The sequence below is a fragment of the Elgaria multicarinata genome, chromosome 2, assembly GCF_023053635.1.
Source record: "Elgaria multicarinata webbii isolate HBS135686 ecotype San Diego chromosome 2, rElgMul1.1.pri, whole genome shotgun sequence".
NCBI lineage: Eukaryota > Metazoa > Chordata > Lepidosauria > Squamata > Anguidae > Elgaria > Elgaria multicarinata.
Window position 1 is genome coordinate 68575308 of NC_086172.1, and position 19200 is coordinate 68594507.

Below are 19200 nucleotides of genomic sequence, written 5' to 3' on the forward strand. Positions count from 1 at the left end.
CAAAGTTCTCTTGGCATTTCACAACAATTAAAACCTAAAATACAATATGCTAAAATACAATATAAGAGCGTAAACGTTTAAAACTACAGTATAAAATCAAAAGAAAATCTAGCAGCAGTGCAAAGATTTAAAATAGAGAAATGTATTTAAGGACAACAGAAACTGAAAAGTTAAAATGCCTGGGAAAATAAGAAGCCCTCCCCCCAAAAGAAAGCACAATGTAGGCCCCAGGCGAGCCTCTCTGGGAAGTTCATCCCCAACCAGGGCACCACAACAGAAAAGGTTCTCTTCTTAGTAGCTACCCACCTTGCTTCCTTTGGTGGGTGTTCCCAGAGATGGACTGCTGAAAATGATCTCAGAATCTGGGCAGATATATATGGGAGGTATATATTCAGCTTCTCCTCCAAATACATGGTTCTTGCAACCCAGCCCCCATTTTATCCCCATAGAATGATAGAGTTGGAGGGGGGCACGTTGACCATATAATCCAACCTCCCCAACCTGTTGCTCTCTTTCTATATGTCTTCCCAGCCCTGTGGTGGCTGCGTTGGTTATAAGACACAGCTGCCAATTTGCAGCCACCACGGGGCTTTTCCCTGAAGCTATGCTTTGGAAAAGTTGGGGATTTACTCCAACTTTTTTCGAAGAAGTGAGGTCAAAACGGCCCTTCCACCACGTGACATCACTCAGGAGTCAATCCAGGGGCCTTCCTAAGCAGATGGAGAACGGTCACTGGAAGCCAGAAAGAGGGTGGGTGGGCTTCAGTACCCACACTCCCTCCTGGCATGAGGTTTCCTGTCCCCACCCCACAGCAGCAATATTACGGAGATTCAGGGGTTAGGACTGGGGAAGTGACGCCCTGAAGACAGGCCCTAGTCTGTAACACCCTTAATTCCACCCTTAAAGGCATCCTAAAAGTAATTTTAGGTAGATGGAAATTATAGGAGTTGCAGTCCAACACATCTGGAGTTTGGGAAAGGGATGATCTAATCCAATGTCCTGGTCGATCCAGGAAATTCAGAGCTAGAGCATCCCTAACACATGACTGCCCAGCCTCTGCTTGAAGAACTCTCTTCAGGGGGAGCTCATCCACCCCACACCCATCTAGATAGTTGAACTGCTTTTACTATTAAGTTGTTTCTCATGAAGTTCAACCAAAATCTACCACCCTGTAACTTAAGGCTGTTAGATCAATTTCCTGCTCTCTGAGGCAGCAAAGAACAAGCTTTTGCCTTCTTCTGTGTGACAGTCCTTTGGGTATTTCAAGAGTGATATCATGTTTGCCCTCTCTTTTCTAGGCTAAACATGCCCAGTTCCTTCAACCTTTTCTCATAACATTTGTTTCCTATAGTTTTTAATTATTATTTCATTTATATCCTGACCTTTTTATCCTCTTGCAAGGAACCCAAGGCAGGTTACATAGTCCTTCTCCTCTGCATTTTATCCTCACAGCAGCCCTGTGAAGTAGGTTAGGCTGAGAGTCAGTGACTGGCCCATAGTGGCGGTCGAGGGGAACTAGAACCCAGATCTCCAATACTCTAACCACTGCACTACACTGCTTCTATATCATTGACCATCTTCTTTGACCTCCATTGAACCTATTCTATTTTGTCTATACCCTTCTTAAAGTGCAGAGTCCAGAATGGGACACAATACTCACAATGATCCTGTGAAGTAGGTTAGGCTGAGAGATGATAAATGCACAAAGGTCAGCCAGTGAGTTTCATGATTGAGTAAGATTTGAACTTGGGTCTTCTTGGTCCTACTGTGACCCTCTAACCGCAGGCTGTGAGCTGTACTTTTCACTCTATGCCACATTGGCTCAGAGCTGGGAAATCTTTGATTGAAATCTAACAATGATGCATTAGATGACTTTTCTCTTGTTGCTGCATTGTTATACAAGGAAAGCGGCAAGTGTGGCTCTCCGAAGCACAAGGCAGGCCAATTCCTTGCTCTGAGGATGCCTCAGAGTGAGGTGTCAGCTCACCATTTTGGAGAGCCACACGAAGTGCTCTCTTGCTACAACCGCCCACTCTATGCCTCCCTTTAAGAGGCCCCACATTCCTTGGCTGTGCAGGAACCACTGCCTTTCCAGATCCACCGCCTGAGACAGGGGGATTTGCCTCGCCTCGTGGGAGGGCAGCCCTGATGCTGATCTTTATCACAGGATTGTTATAACGATTACTGAGATAATGTATGTGAAGCATTTTGAATGCTCAGAAAACACTATTTAAATATTAAGAAGCATTACAGCTTATGGAGAGGTGGGATATAAGGGTTCTAAATAAAAATAAATAAATAGGCTTTATTTATTTATTTGATTTATACCCCACCTTTCTGCCAAGAAAATGGCATGCAAAGGTTGGGCAGCTGCTGTCTGTTTGTTTGACTCTGTTTTCAGCCATCACTACACTGTATGAAAAGTAAGAGTAAGTTTAATACTGAGAAAAATAGAAGCAAATACGCATAAATAATTCACTTAGCCACCTGATGATACTTAATCACTCAAGCTGTCCTGTGCCCATTTTTTGACACAAACAAATCCTGGCAGGCTAACACAAAACACCAGAAACAGTGAGAACTTGTATTGCTAGCAAATCAGATTTCATAGATGAGCTTCTTAGCAGCCACAGCAAAAGCTTAATGTTCAGAAATCTTTAGAAATCATGTAGCTGACGGCCATTAGCTGTAGGCTCATGATTTAATTCAAAATAAATATTACTGAGTCAGAGATCAATACAACTTGATTTCCCCATTGCAGTCGCTACGGTTCAGAATAGAAGGTAACGGTCCCAAATGATTCCTGGTGTAAACCATCCAAAGCAATCAAAGACAAGTGTTCTACAGAAGGACCTAGATATAACCACACATGCAAAGATTTAATCCAACCTTGAATTCTAATTAGCACCTCTGTGCTACATGGCTCCAGGCCAATCAAATCCAAGAGTCAAAACATGGATTCAAGAGAAAGGCCTAACATCAAACCACACATGTTTAACTTGCACAATTGTTGGCGATGTAATGCACCTAATACTTCCTTAATTCATATGTTTTGGCAATGCCCAGTAGTTCCCCCCTTTTGAGATGAGATTATAATAAGGATAAACTTTGTACTGAAACCGTCTTTAATATGAAATGATATGCATGTCCTCCTAAACTACCTGCTGGTTTCTTGGAAGTTAACAGTTTCTTGCAAGTTAACACATGGTCAACGCAAATGGATTTTCAGAGTCCTTATGACAGCTAAACGACTTATACTATCACATCGAAAAGATAAATGCTCACCTCCCATAGTGTAATGGACTGAGGACTTAATGCTATCAACATTTGAATGGGTGTTATATAAACACCACTTGCAAGTAGATAAATACATGGATATTTGGTCTGCTTTTCTTGAAATGTATGCATAATTCTCTCCCTTTTTTATGAATGGTATATTTGATGACGTTCCTATGCTTGTAATGGTTGTTGTTTGTTTTTCACAATTTATTTTCTGTTTTGTTAAATTCACTATATACCACACACAGAGGGCCATAGCTTCCTTTTTGGTATCTCCATGCTACATGGGTCAAGGTACAGCAAAATCCAAGAGTCACAATCAGTTCAAGCCAGCAGACCCTGTAGGCTCTCAAAGACAAAGATACCCAATCCTTAGCAAAGAAGAATTCAGGGTCTATGAAAAGTATAACAATCTGTTCCGTGAAAGGTTCTTAATAAATCACAGTCCAAACACACAATGTTCTAGGTTTCATGGACCTTTCAGGAGAAACAGACTAAAGTCCAGGTGAGAAGTGTTTCTTGCAGCTCAAACAACTACTGCTATTTGAGAGCAAACCTTCTTACCACTAGTTTGGGCTTAAGGTGGCACCAGTATGATAGGGATGTCCTTTTGCTAACATTTTGTCTACTGCATGGATTCCTAGCCAAAAATTGCTCTGTTGCTCTGGCAATGTTATGACCATTGACAATCCTGGTTGAATACACAACTAGATAATCCTGCTTCCCAAATCGAACCTTTTAAATATTATGGTGGCCTGCCTTTAGTTGCAACCTACCATAATATCCCCACTGGGTTCAAAGCATGCCAGAATGATCATAACTGGAATGCTACTTAACAGAAAGACAGTAGGCCTATGCAGATGTTCTGTACTTGAATAGGGAAAGTGTGCAATGAGAGGGAGTGTGCTAGCCCCGCCCCTCTCCTTTGTTGCATCCATTGTTCTCTACTTGTGGAAGGTAACAATTTGAAGAGGAGAGCCTCCTCTGTCCGTGAAGGCTGCTTTACATGAGCCAGAATGGTGGAAAATCAGCATTCATGTAGAGAGGCTCTCAGCTCAGACAACCCTTGCTGCCAGAGTTTGGATGACACAACAAACCATGACAAGGTCCGCCATGGGTTGAATATTTAAAATGGCCACCGGCACACTCCACAACCTACCATGGCTTAAATAAACTGGCCCACGAAAGAGATGTCTTAGTATCACTCTGCCAACCAAGAGACGTACATCCATTAATAAGCTTTCTTTTCTTATACTTTCTCATGCTTATCTGCTCTTTTCATTTAGATTTTATTTAGATATTTTTCTAAGGTGACTTGAAGGGTACAAGAAGACCAGCTACCCCTTTTTTATTTATAGTGATTAATAGGGCCATTTAGAAGTTGTTTGAAATTCAGATTGCACTGTTTATCATTTACAGTTGTGTGACTTAAGGTAATGATTCCATTATTTTAATGTATGAGCAGTTTCTCACTTATTCCAGGATTTTTTGTTCACTTGATATTACATTACCGAATTTTGAGATATAAATCAGAGGCAAGATATATGCCTGACGTTTAAATAGAAACGAGAACTCTTAAAGTGACATATGGGTATATTAGATACATTGTAAGCAGCAAGCAAAATAAATGTAATTCAGAAGTAATGTGCCATCTGTTATGGTTGGGATACTTACAAACTGCATTTCATTCAGCTGTGGATCTTTTTTTATTGTAAAAAAGCAGGCCCTTCTGCCAGGCTTTCAGAACTTATCCATTCCTTTTCAGTTCATTGGGTAAAAACTATTTTGCCCATAATCATGTCAGGTATTTACTGAGGCGGCAGCTTTTTCAGAAAAGGCTCTTTTAAAATCTAGTATTGATTATGTTCGTTCTCTTTCTTCTTAAGTTGCAACAGAATATAGAAACTACTTAGGTGTGAGATTAAAGTGTAGGGATGGTTATTACCCTTAACTTTATCACCGAAATAGTTATATTGGATTTTAAATTTTATGGCTGTGGAAAGCTAGAACAACTTTTCTTTTGTGATTTCTTGAAGCTTTTGACAAATGTTTGTATTAGGCTTTTGTATTTCTTTCTGTAAATCAAGTTATCTCCTAATATTAGCTCATTCACTTAGAAGCTTATCATTCACCTTGACGATTCTTCAGTATTGAGTTTCAGAAAAAGAGATGCTTCCTTAGAGATAGTTAGGATGTATTAACCACTTTCTAGTGTGCCAAAGTTCAGCTCCAAACCTGGACTAAGCAAGCTAGAGAAATCCATTCCTAGTAGAATAGGAATGGGCAATGTGGGTGTTTTCAGAAGTCACTTTGTTTTCCAGACAGTGGCCCAGAGGGCAGCAGTGTTCCCTGCTGCACAACCTGACCCTTTCACGAGGGGTCAGGCTCCATAATAAAGTTGGTGCCATCTAGCAGGAGTGTTTTCTGGTTATGAAGTACCTATCTTTATTTATTTATTTATTTATTTATTTATTATTTTTATACTGCCCATCATCCAAGGCTCTCTGGGCAGTACACAATTAAAACCATAAAATATGACAAGTATAGATAAATTTCAAACATTAAAAATTTAAACCAGCTAAGTTAAAATCCAGGGAAAGCCAGTGTGAAAAGGCATGTTTTTAGAAGGCATTTAAAAGATGTTACATTTTCAGCCTCCCGAACCACACGAGGGAGGGTTTACCAGAGGTTGGATGTAATGGGTATATTCAGCTATAGTGACTATATTTGGTAGAGCTGTGCAAGCCTCAGGCCTCGGATTCGGAAATCCGAATCACAGAGGCTGTTTCATGGCGGATCCGCCATTTTGTTGCACAGCCCTAGGCCCCCCCATACAGCCTACAACTCCCAGCATCCAGTGCCTGGGAGGGCTGTATTTACCAGGGCCCAGGAGTAGAAGGAATACAAGAAGTGGCTGCTGCCATCACCAAGTCCTCTGCGCGATCGCCGGCTTCCCCGTGCATTCCTTGCCTTCCTCATGTGATCGGCTGCTGCTGCCTCAATCCAGAAGTCTCCATTGACCCTAGAAGGGTCCATGTGCCACAGGTGCCTTACAGCTGCCTGCTTCAGCAGGCAGCTATGGGGCACCTGCGGAAGTCATGTGGACCCCTCCAGGGTCAATGGAGACTTCCGGATTGAGGCAGCAGCAGCCAATTGCGCAAGGAAGGCATGGAGGAGCCAGCAATCACGTGGAGGACTTGGCGATGGTGGCAGCTACTTCTTGTATTCCTTCTGCTCCTGGGCCCTGGTAAGTACAGCCCTCCCAGGCACTGGATGCTGGGAGATGTAGGCTGTATAGGAGAGCCTAGGGCTGTGCAACAAAATGGTGGATCCGCCATGAAATGGCCTCCGTTATTTGGATTTCCGAATCTGAGGCTTGCACAGCCCTAGTGAGCAAGTTCTAGACAACACGAGAACCCACGGTTCAACAAAGAAACCACAGTTCAAAACAACCCACATTCAACCATTGAGTGTGGGTTAGCATGCTGTGTGGGTAAGATGAGAAGCCTATCTAATTGAACATCTTTTTTAAGGTGAAACAGGAGGGCTTCAATTGGGACTGTAAAGGACTCCTTTCTGGAACATGAGCCTGTCTGAACATTGTATTTATCATCTGAGGCTCTTCTCCAGGTCCCCCACCCAACATTTGAAATTAGTTGAGTGGTTGCTCGGAAAGAGGCCCTTTTGAATGGCAGCTCTTCCTTTATGGAATACCCTCCCCATGGAGGCTTGCTTGGCGCTTATTATATTGTCTTTTCAGTGCCGGGCAAAGACGTCTTCAAAGAAATGAACTGGGTGATTAGGATTTATCCTTTCTACTGAACGTTTAATACTGAGTTTGTTTAATGCTGTTGACTTTGCTTTCTGTTGTGATTTTATCCTGATTTTTTAAATAATAATAATAATAATAATAATAATAATAATAATAATAATAATAGTAATAACAACAACAACAAATCTTGTACACTGCCTGAGAATTTACAGAAGGGTGGCCTAAAATATTTTAAATAGAAAACGAAAATATATTTATTTTGACAACAGCCATTGACAACAAATTGACTAACTTATACTTCTGGGATTCAGTACTAAGCAACATTCTATGTAGTCTGTTAGTAGGAAAGAGTCCACTCAATAAGGCAAACAGTTAAAATGAAATGCAAATGGCAGATTACCTTGACTAATCGACATTCATTTATGACTTTGTCCTGTATCGTGAGGACTGGACAGTTTTACTCTGCCTTGCCTCTCTCGTTTTATGGTTAGATTCAACACCTTCGTGCATGAACTAAGAGGACAGAGCTTCTTGTGGATGGGTAACTGTTGTTGTTTTCAAGGAAATAGAGCATAGGAATATAAATGGATAATTTCCGCACTGGGGAAAGTAAACAGCATGGATTTATACTGCAACAAGAGCTATTTAAATGCTTCATATATGATCTAGAGGAAGGTAACCTGATGTCCACCAAAATGTTTTGGACTACAACTTCCATAATCCTTGACAAGTGGCCATGCTGTCTGGGACTGATGGGAGTTGTTGTCCAAAACACCTAGAGGGCACCAGGTTGCCTATCCCAATGCTTGTTCGTTGATTTGATTTATACCCTGTCTTTCTACCAAACAAATTGCACTCAAGGTGGCTTACAGGCATAATTAAAATTAAAACAACAAATGCATTCAAATCAAATAAAAACAGAAGGATTACAGAATAATAACAAAAAATCAAAACAGCTCTCAACCCAAGAGACCCACTGTTCAACAATTATATAGCCAGGGTTGTGGACAGCATCACATTTTTCATAATGATAAAGAGATACAAAAGGATATTTCTAAGCTGAGTGGTTAAGCAGCAGAAAGGCACATAGAATTCAGTGTAAAGAAGTGCAGTGTGTTGTACATTGGGACAAGCAATGATCCTATCATATATCTGCTGATGGAGTCTGAATGGACAGTAAGTTCTCAAGAGAGCTTTGGAGGTTAATAGTAAAAGGCTCAATGTCAGCATGGAATGCTGTAGTAGAGAAAAGGGGCAAGTTCAATGTTGGAAGTTAATGGAAAGGTATTGAAACAAAGTTTAATATCAGAATTACAGAAATCTGTGTATATACATCTAGTTGTATATAGTTCTTACTGCCTTTCCCCTTAAAAAGAACATTGTAGCGCTGGGGAAGGTATTAAAATAAGAGACATCAAGGGTGCAGTCCTACGCAAGTTTAGACAGAAAAAAGCCCTACAACTCCCAGCATGCTGCGAGTTGTAGGAGTTTTTTTCCCCTTTCTAAACCTGCATAGGACTGCATCCTACACTAGTGAGCGAGTTGTAGTATCTTTTCATCGGAGAAAGACTTTAAAAGTTTTAAGTGTTCAATTTTAGAAAAAAGCTGGCTAATTATGAAGTCTAATGTCAAAACACATTGTAATGTTATGATAAATTTTCATTTTTGAGCACAAATTTGAGGCCTCTCCTTGCCTTCCTTTTAAACAACATCAAAAGTACCCCTTTCCCCTCTTTTTCTTCTGCTTCTCTGATCTAGACATTAATTTGGCATTAATTTTATAAGGTTTGATGGATAAAACACACACACACAAATAAGGCTTCTAATGTTCTTGGCAAAATATATGTATTTGTACAGTAGACTTTAGACACCTACCCAGTGCCAATGGAGCTTTTTCATTAAAAGGATCTTGCCTTTCAAAATAATTGGATGACTTTCTCTTTAATACAATTGGTATGCAGCCAAGTTGCTACCTGTCCTACTGTACTTTGAATCCCAATTCATTGATTATTATTTACCTGATGGTATTGAAGGTTGTTTGACTTCACTGACAGATTAATTTATGAAAGTATATATAATTATTTTATGGATACTTTTTTGAGATTTGTTTTCATTGGCTCGGACCCTAGCTAGGAGACATTCTATTCACGGAGAAGTATACAGTCCAGTGATGGATCCCACTGGTGGAAGAATGGGATGGCAAACCCCCTCCACTCCAGCACTCAGAGCAGGTTTTTTGGAGTACAAAAGACTACAGAGAGAAGGAGGAATCAATGAAAGTTGCCACCCCACTTCCACTGGCTAGGGCATTTGTGAGTGGACACTCCAGTCAGTGGGCATAATCTCAGGATCAGACAGGGGGAAGTCATGATCCTTTACCATGGCTCTACCTGCTTCTCTTCTGCATTTGCAATGAGCTGTAATTACACGAGGAAGAGAGCAATGACCACGTGGCCCAAACAATTCAATGAGATAGCACCTTCTAGTGGGTATTTTATATCGCAACTTAACCTGTACACAGCAGGAAAACCTAACAAATACCAATATATCCCAGAGGAGTCCAGTTTTCTGAGGTTTATTTTTTACTGTTAAAACCAGAGAATGGAGCAGGAGGTGCGCAGGAGGCTGACAGTGGTGTCAAAATGCCCCACAAACTTCTGTGAGTGGCCAGTCACTAACATGCTATAAAATGCTTGTTTAAAATGCTAATTGTTAATCTATTATTTATTTTATATCAGTGGAGGTGATTACTTTTTCAAGAAAGAAATCAAGGGCAAGGTGGTGAAGGTGATTGGTTCCCCTTAAAATAGCGTAAAACAAAATAAAACCCAGCCAACCAATGGGTGGCATTAACAATGTCCTCACAATCAAAGAAATCACGAGTTGATACAGCCATCAAATTGGGATATCATATAGATGCTTAATTTATTTTCTTTTTTCAAAGTAAGCTCCAGGAGATTTGGGATAAAGGCCATGATTAGTTTCTGCAACAACATGTATTTGAAGAAGAGTGGAAGGAAGCATTATGCTATTTAGACTTCCCAAACATTGAGCAGTAGATGAATAGAAGCAACCATTTTATCATGTATCTACTCTTGATGTATGGTCAGAAAAGAAAAAGAAAAAATCCTTACCACATTTCAGGATGATACAGAGTATCACATGATGTAAACGTGGGGAATGTTCCCTTATTCTTATATAGCTTGGTTATCGCTATTGTCCTGTATAATATTAAGGATTTTTTTACAGCGGTTCAAGCACAGACATGTGATAAAATGGTTGTCCCTTACTCCTCAGGCATCTTGCTTACTAAGTGGTTACAAGCACATTGAAGAGACTTGCCACTTGGTAAATGGTCCTGAGTGATAGACCTCAAAGAGTGACGGACAGTTTGATGAGGTGAAATATAAGTATCTAGATTCAATGCTAAATGTACCACCCTCTGTCAATAAGTTGATTTAAATTCAATGTATTTCTTTTTATTTATTTACTTCTTTTCTTCTTCATTCTTTTGTTGATTTTGCTTTGGACAATCGATATAAAACGCTCTACAGAAATTTATTTTGGAAGTTCTCAATTATGTGAGTTGATCTCTCTGATGGCACATATACCCTAGGACAGTGTTAATTAGCGGGAAAGAATTGAAGTTGCTACACCCAAAAAGGATGAGAAGAAAATGAGAGAATCCTAAGGTGGCTAATTAACAGGATGGATACTCAAAACAAGATAATTGTATCTGAAGTCTATTTTTGCAACAGGACATAAGATGGTCTGACTTTGGATTTTCTGGAAGAAATGGAAGGGAGAGTACTCTGTGGATTGGCACAGCAGGAGCAAACACTCCTTGCCATTTGGACTCCTATGGCTGCAACTTAGTGCTGCAAGTGCAAGGAAGGTAAGGAGAATTATTTATGGTTGTGGTTTCTACAACCAAAATTGCCCAATTCCCGATGTGTTTTTTTAAAAAAACTGTTCAGTTGATTCTTAATGATCCAAAGTGCCCAGTTTCATTATTACGAAATAAGCATGTTCTCTGATGAGAAAATTTATCTCTGGTTATTGTTCATCCAGGACCTTCTTAATTTTGGAGTAAGTGGTTACGTATGTTGTCCATGCCCTCTTTGTTTTCACACCAATGTGGAAATGCCGCTTTCCGGCAGAACAGATTGTCATTCATCAGCCATTCATTCATAACATTTCTATGCCACCCAATAACCAAACTCTCTGGCTGGTTTGTAAAAAGAAGAACCCTAAAACACAGCATAGTAAAGCACAATATAAAACTTTTATTGTGTATTAGATGCATGGAATTCTGCTAATGCATTTACAGTTGTCGGCTTTCTTCTTCCGGAGTCTTTCCGGCTTTACAATGGGTTCCTATAGGTGGCGAACATGGTTTAGGAATTGAAAACATGCTCTATATGGTCAACTAAACACACCATCTAGTGGCTGTATTATAGTGCTATTCCAGCATTACATGTTGCTAATATGCTGCCAGTAACTGTTATTACAGCTTATCTCCGACCTTCTTGAAAGCAGGATAAAGGAGGGAAAGTGTGGGAGATGTCCTAGAGGTTGATGATGTTATGTAAAGGACCCACTAACCTCCGTGAGTGACCAATCAAGAGCGTGCAATAAAATGGTCATGTAGAGATGTTCATAGTGATAGCATATCACTATGAGTGTGGCGTAGTGGCTAAAGTGTTGGACTGGGAGTCAGAAGATCTGGGGTTCTAGTCCTCACTCAGCCATGGAAACCCACCAGGTGACTTTGGGCCAGTTACAGACTCTCAGCCCAATCTACCTCGCAGGGTTGTTGTTGTAAGGATAAAATGGAGAGGAGGAGGAGGAAAAAAGGCGGGATATAAATGCAATAAATAAATATAAATGACTGATTAATACCAGATGGTGTCCACATAGTCACCATGTGCATGGAAGTCCCAACCACCTTAGCATTTCCTTGTAGGAAAGCTGCTCCAAATCCTTGGTTATTTTTTGTTGACTTGTTCTGCTCTTTTCCAGTGCAATGATATTCTTTTTTGAGGTGAAGCAACCAGTATTGCACATAGTATTGCACAACACTACAATAATTCCACAGTATTAGAATTCCCCTTTCTAATCAAGGATGACAATGTTAGTGTAACAGTTGGAATGTTGCTGCCCATTCACCCAGGGCCTTGGTAGACCAGGCGTTAGCGCGGTGTGAGGCCCGGTTTCCCTCCTGTTCATCCAGATGACGCACAGGGGAATCCGGGGTCAGGCCGCGCTGAAACCTGCCTTTAGCCGGCATAAGCGAATTAGCTTATGGCCCGGCTTTTCCGCAGCCCCGGCCTGAGGCCGGGGCTGCGAAACGTCTAGCAGGGTCCATGGCTTTTTGCGGCTGCTCGCTTACTCGCTAGTAGCCAGGAAAAGCCATGGACTGGGCACAGCACTCATACGAGCGCTGTGTCCATCGGGCCAGGGGGGATCCTGGGAGGGGGGAGAGAGAGGCGGGGGGAAGGCCGGACCTGGCAGGAGAGAGGGGGGAGAAGGCTGGGCATCAGGGACAGGGGCGAGGGAAGGAGAGCGGGCATTGGGGGCGAGGGAAGGAGAGCCGGGGACAGGGCATCGGGGATGGGAGGAGGACGGGCGAGCGAGGGGGGAGGGGGTCATCGGGCATTGGGGGGAATCAGGGGGGCTTTATTGTTTTTTAAAAAAGCACTTACCTTCTCCGGCGCACATGGCCCCTTTAAACAAAAAAAATGGCCGACGCTACGGGGCTTCCTGTTGCCCCGTCGCGTCGTGCGTCTAGAAGCTGGCAACAGCGTGCGCTAGCTCTTATCCGGCAGGTCTAGCGAGGCCCCCAGTCTGGAGAAAGCCTTTCAGAGCTCTTCACACTCCTTAATCATTTGCTTTGCAGACTTGACCACATTGTGAATAAAGTGTCTACTTCGTCTCTCTTCTTGCTCCATACTTATGCTTACAACATCTCGGCAGAGAGGAGGCAAAGTAAACCTTGCCTCTTTTGCTCCCTTGAAATTGTCAGACTGTAACTTTATCATGGCAGAAAGAATCACTAGATAAGAAAATGTTACAAAAGCTGATAAGTATGGGGTGGGGGGGATGATTAGCATTGAGGGACGAAGGCAAAAGAGGCAGCCTGGTTCTGGAAGCCAGTCAGCACAAATTGTTTTAATTTGATTCACAAAGTTGTATTTTCTTTGTCTTGTCTGTAATGTCAATGCGCAAGTCAGAACATCACTCTATGTGGCTATTCTTAAATTCCACAGATTTGCTGCGTGAGCTATTATTTTAATTACTTTTGCTTTTCCCAGTTCCATCATTTAGACTGTTCTCTTTATAAAACTCTTTTTATGTGCTCATTTGCTCTGCTTTGTGAATGGACAGTTCAGCGTTATGGATAAACACATGCCCAAGCATGCACACACACACACACACACACACACACACACACACACTTTTTAAAGAGGCTGGGAACAGGATTGCACGCTAGTGTCCCAAGGTCTCTGCATTCAGCTTGAATGTTACACTCCCACTGCAATCCTGCACACACTTCCCTGAGCCGAAGCCCCATTGAATACAGAGAGTTTGACTTCAACCTAACATGCACAGGAAGATCCTTTATGCCTGGTCAGATTGGTGGTCTACCTAGCCCAGTATTGTTCATTCTGGTTTGCAGCAGCTTCCTCTCGGGTCTCAAGCAGATGCCCTTCATGGCGCGTGCTATCTGAAGCTTTCAATTGGGGATGCCCAGGATTGGATCTGGCCTTCCGCATGCAAAGCATGTGCTTTGCCACTGAGTCATGGCCAGTCCCTAATCTCTAGGATCAGGCTGCACATGGAAGCTAGTTCGATGGACAGCTCCTTGCAGACCACTCTTCCTTTCAGATGTTAAGTTTGCACAACAAGAAGAAGCGTTCACTTGCCAATCAGAATGGAAGTTCAGATTTTCATCGCATACTAAACTCCAAAGCCCTGTAAGAGAGGAGCTGGACATCTTGAAGTACAACTCTATGCATATTTGGGGCTCAGCTAGATGAGGGGGTCGCAGGGCAATGATCTCACGATTTTATGATTGTGAGATTGTCGCCCTCATCTACACGCGGCGCGCGACGTCCTGTGAGGAGGAGGATGTCGCGCCCGCCATTTTTTCCTTTTTTTTAAGGGAAAGGAGCGCTCGAACAATCTAGCACAAAAGGTAAGTGGGGGTTTTTTAATTAAAAAAAACCCCTCCTGCTCCCCCTCCCACCCCCGATGGGCACAGAGTTCCTGAGGAGCTCTGCACCCTGTGTGTGGTTCCTGGCTTCTCACATTTACTCGCAAGGAGCCGGGACAAACCACGATGCCTGCCCACGCAGTCTTAGGATCAGCCCGAGACCATGGAAAAAGAGGGCTAGAAGTGTAGGGCAAGATCCCGGGGAAAAGGAGGGATCACACAGGGACGATTCCGGGGTGATCTGTGGGATATTGCCCCATCTAGCTATGGCCTTAGACAACTCCCAGAATTCTTCAGCCAGAATCTGTCTAAACTTATATGGAGTTGTGCCCTTAGTATCTTAGTCAATAGCCAGGCTCTGACAACACGGATTTTGTGCACCTACTCTTTGGACTGAAGGACAGTGGCGGTATGTCCTGCAGCATAAAGGACAGGAAAGGAGAACAGGTCCAAAGCTGCCATGTTATTATTATTATTATTATTATTATTATTATTATTATTATTTATTTATATAGCACCATCAATGTACATGGTGCTGTACAGAGTAAAACAGTAAATAGCAAGACTCTGCCGCATAGGCTTACAATCTAATAAAATCATAGTAAAACAATAAGGAGGGGAAGAGAATGCAAACAGGGACAGGGTAGGGTAAGCAGGCACAGGGTAGGGTAAAACTAACAGTATAAAGTCTGCACAACATCAAGTTTTAAAAGCTTTAGGAAAAAGAAAAGTTTTTAGTTGAGCTTTAAAAGCTGCGATTGAACTTGTAGTTCTCAAATGTTCTGGAAGAGCGTTCCAGGCGTAAGGGGCAGCAGAAGAAAATGGACGGAGCCGAGCAAGGGAAGTAGAGGCCCTTGGGCAGGCGAGAAACATGGCATCAGAGGAGCGAAGAGCACGAGCGGGGCAATAGTGTGAGATGAGAGAGGAGAGATAGGAAGGAGCTAGACCGTGAAAAGCTTTGAAGGTTAACAGGAGAAGTTTATATTGGATTCTGAAGTGAATTGGAAGCCAATGAAGAGATTTCAGAAGCGGAGCAACATGGTCAGAGCGGCGAGCCAAGAAGATGATCTTTGCGGCAGAGTGGTGAACAGAAACCAACGGACTGATGTGAGAAGAAGGAAGGCCAGAGAGAAGAAGGTTGCAGTAGTCCAACTGTGAAATAACCAGTGCATGAACAAGCGTCTTGGCGGAAGAGACAGACAAAAATGATCGAATCCTGGCAATATTATACAGGAAAAATCGACAAGATTTAGCTACTGCCTCAATATGAGGAATAAAGGAGAGCGAGGAGTCAAATATAAAGCCAAGGCTACGAGCTTCCTTGACTGGAGTAAGCGTAACATCATTGACAGTAAGAGAGAATGAGAGATGAGGAGAAGGTTTAGGAGGAAAAACGAGCAATTCAGTCGCATATAAGGAGATAATCACTGGATATTGTCACTCACTTAAATATATTCAAATATGGTATCCAAATACACAAACAGTGCAATAATAACTTTACATTTCCTACAGTTACACAACAATTTCTACTCTGCTCTGTTGATTTGTTTGTGGAACTAATAAACACGAGCAGAACCGAAGGAAACTCCAGTATTAAGTTGGATACACAGTTGGATCCTCAAAGGTAAAGCAGTAGCAAGTCACTAAACTTTGTTGTGTAGCAGCCTCCCCCAAAGTGTTGGACTACAGCACCTATCATTCCCAGCCAGCATGGGGATGATGGGAGCTATACTCTGATACATCTGGAGAGTGCCAGATTAGAGAAGGCAGTTGTATACGTTGCTTCCCTTCACTGCTGTATCCATGATACATGACTCATGAATAGTTCGTTGTAAACATGACTCATAAATAGTTCGCTGTTTTTATTTTTCACTGAAGCTCTTTAAAACGTTGCTTATCTATTTACTGCCTTGCGCTACTTAATAACTACCTGTGTTCCAGCTCCTCGCAACTGTTAAACAGGAAGCTTTATTGAGAGCCTCATTTAGTTGTGATTATTCATTATGAAATGGCAGGCTGTGAGTTCCCATCATCTCTGCTTCCAGGAAAAGGTGGCATCTCTACCCACCGGAAGACTCCGGTTGCCTTTATCCTACCAGAATCCCCTATGAAGAATCCAGTGTGTTCAGCAGAGTCAATGTAGTCAATCCTGACCTGAAAAGCTATCCACAGTTCAAGAAAGCACAGGCCCATGTGATTACACTTGATCCCGGCCAGGTAATCTGTGTTAATTTACTCTCGTTTGGAACTTTCATTAAATATGACCCAGGGATGAAAAGGTAAACAAATATGGTGGGAGGAAACCATGGGTTCCATTTTGCCTACTAGTCTTTCCCAAACATTGTTTGTTTAACGCAGTCGACTGACTAACAGAACCCTCCAGGTTCATATTATTTTACTTGCCTTTCAACTAAAAACTGTACTCTGAGAGGACAATGTAGGAAATGCTCCCAGGCTTTCAGGGGCATTTACATGTAAGCATCTCTGGATCCCGAACTTAGCAGGCTTCTGGCGATTGTAGTATCGTCCATCTCTACTTTGAAAACAGTGAGTTGGCCAATGTGCAATTAATGAATAAGTGTGCAGAGCCAGTCAAGAGCTCTTAACTTCCATGGTGATGGATAACTTCCATAATGGAAACACTTGCCCAGCAACGACATCATTCGTATTTACAATGTGCATTAGTGTTTCAATGGAGGCTCTCAAAATACTTTTAACAAGGTCATGTGAAAGTTGATTAATCATATTTTTCTGGGGGAGGCCACAATAATTGACTAGCAGCCTTGTGAAGGATTGTTCAATTTGCCAGTACTCAAGGATCTCAGCTCCACCAGCCTGCTTCTTTCCAAATTACTTCAAATGTGATTTCTTCTTAGTAGAAGTGGTATCACTACTTTGTGCTAAGTATAACTTTACCAAATGGACTGATTTTCTCAGATTTCCTCATGCTGCAATATACTTATCTGGGAGTAAGACTGATTGAATTCAGTGGGATTTACTTCTGAGTAGTCATGTTTAGGATTTTACTCTTAAGGCACTTTCAAAGCTGTTGCCATTGTATTGTATAGCATATTAATATGTTTGGTAAATGTCTTACCAATGCCAAAATTAAATGAATTGACTTTACCATTTCCTCCCCTGTAGCAGGGAAGGCTTATGTTTGTTTGTTTTTTAAATAACAGTAGGACACTGCCTTGTATTTAGGCCAGGAATTCAACGTAGGCAGTCTGTTTCAGTGATTAGGAATGGTAATGAAGCAGTAGCATCACTATTTTTAATTAAGCTTAAACTAATTAGAAGACAAATCTTGTTAAGAACAGACGGCCGCTTGTAGCAGTGCTCTGAAGTGCTACTGAACAAAGGAGATGCTGATATAGATTTTTATCTCTTATGCTGACTAAAGTGACAGTGATCCAGCTTGTATAACATGGCCAGCTCATCCTGGGTTATTCAAGAGTTAAATACCTCTTGCTTAACCCATGATTTGCAGCAGGAATTAAGCAAGGTTTGTTTAACCCTCAAATAATTCACGATAACTGGTTTGAGATGACATGGTGCAACCTCCCATCGGTCTGATTGAGGACTGCAGAACCAGAATGGTGGCCGCACATTGCAGTTCATCATGGGTCAAACATTTCCTGTTTGCATTCTCTTTTTGCATTCTCTGTTTGCACTTCCCTGTTTGCATTCTCTTTCCCTCCTTATTGTTTACTACAACTTTATTAGATTGTAAGCCTATGCGGCAGGGTCTTGCTATTTACTGTGTATAATCTGTACAGCACCATGTACATTGATGGTGCTATATAAATAAATAAATAATAATAATAATAATAATAAACAACCCACAGTGGCTCAGCTGTGCCGTGTGAACTGGCCCATTGACTTGAAGCTGAGCTACATGTTCAGGAGAATTGCATGGTAAAGCCCTCCTAGGATTGTACCACTTCAGAATGCAGATGGGGAGATGCATGATTAAATACACTTCCCTGCTCATGGGGTAGCTGGCCTGCGTCACAGGTGCTAAGCCTAAGACCTCTTCCTGCCATCCTAATTTTCTGTGTACAAGGAGTTTTTCATTTGGTGGGGCATTTAATCATGTGACCACCACTGCTTACCTATCTCCTGCAGTGTTACAATTCCAGGAGGGCTGTACTAAGTGATCCTTCTAAATGAAGGAAAGCTAAGGAATTATCTGCAATGAATGCCAAGCCCCTTTAAGGCAAGTCTGTCTTACTCAAGAATAATGCCTGCTGGCTCTACTCAGGCCTGTCTAACATTGGAAGGGATGTGATGAAGGAATTTGATGAGAATCCCTTAGGTAGCAAAGGAAGGCATTTCTTTTAGACATTGTTCTAACTGAATACAAAGATTGAGCTTGTTTTGCAAATAACAATTACCAGAGGATTTGCAGCCAGCTTCACTTTGTGGTAATTTACAGTAATCTCTGTTTCTTGCTTGGCCAGGAACCACATGCCTTGGATTAAGATGTTTGCAACAATGCAGAATTGAAAAATAAAATAAAGATAAAGGTGTACTTTGGTATTCAGGACAGCCGCTGTATGCGAGCTTGGTACTGGCTTTGAATATTAAAAGAAAGTTAATGTGCCTAATGCCATCTTCTGGCCAATGTGTCTCATTTCACCACTTTCTCTTATATTAGAGACATCAGGGATCTTTGCTTCAATATATATTCTAATTACTTTTTAATGCCACCTTGGTCTTAAGCCTCAATGAATAGAAGTGGGGGAGTCACGTTCAGTGTTGTTTCATTCATTTTAAAAGATTCGAGTAGCGAGTCAGTTTTTAGGCAAAATTTTGGAGAAATTTAATGTGGCCTTCTAAACCTTGCACCCACAATTAAACATTTGAAATGTCACGCTGGTCTCAAAACATCTCTGTGATGATCAGTGATAACCAAGTTACTGTAAGATTA

At 41.8% G+C, this 19200-nt stretch overlaps 1 protein-coding gene across 2 annotated transcripts in view; it reads left to right on the forward strand.

Moving 5' to 3' along the window:
* The window catches only part of HSPBAP1 (HSPB1 associated protein 1), a 60823-nt gene that overhangs the window by 26466 nt on the left and 15157 nt on the right, over positions 1-19200 (forward strand). For both annotated transcript variants that reach the window (XM_063116682.1, XM_063116683.1), the window contains 2 exons: positions 10810-10946; positions 16313-16484. In XM_063116682.1, the coding sequence (XP_062972752.1) occupies positions 10810-10946; positions 16313-16484 (309 nt within the window). The remainder of the gene's footprint in view (positions 1-10809; positions 10947-16312; positions 16485-19200) is intronic.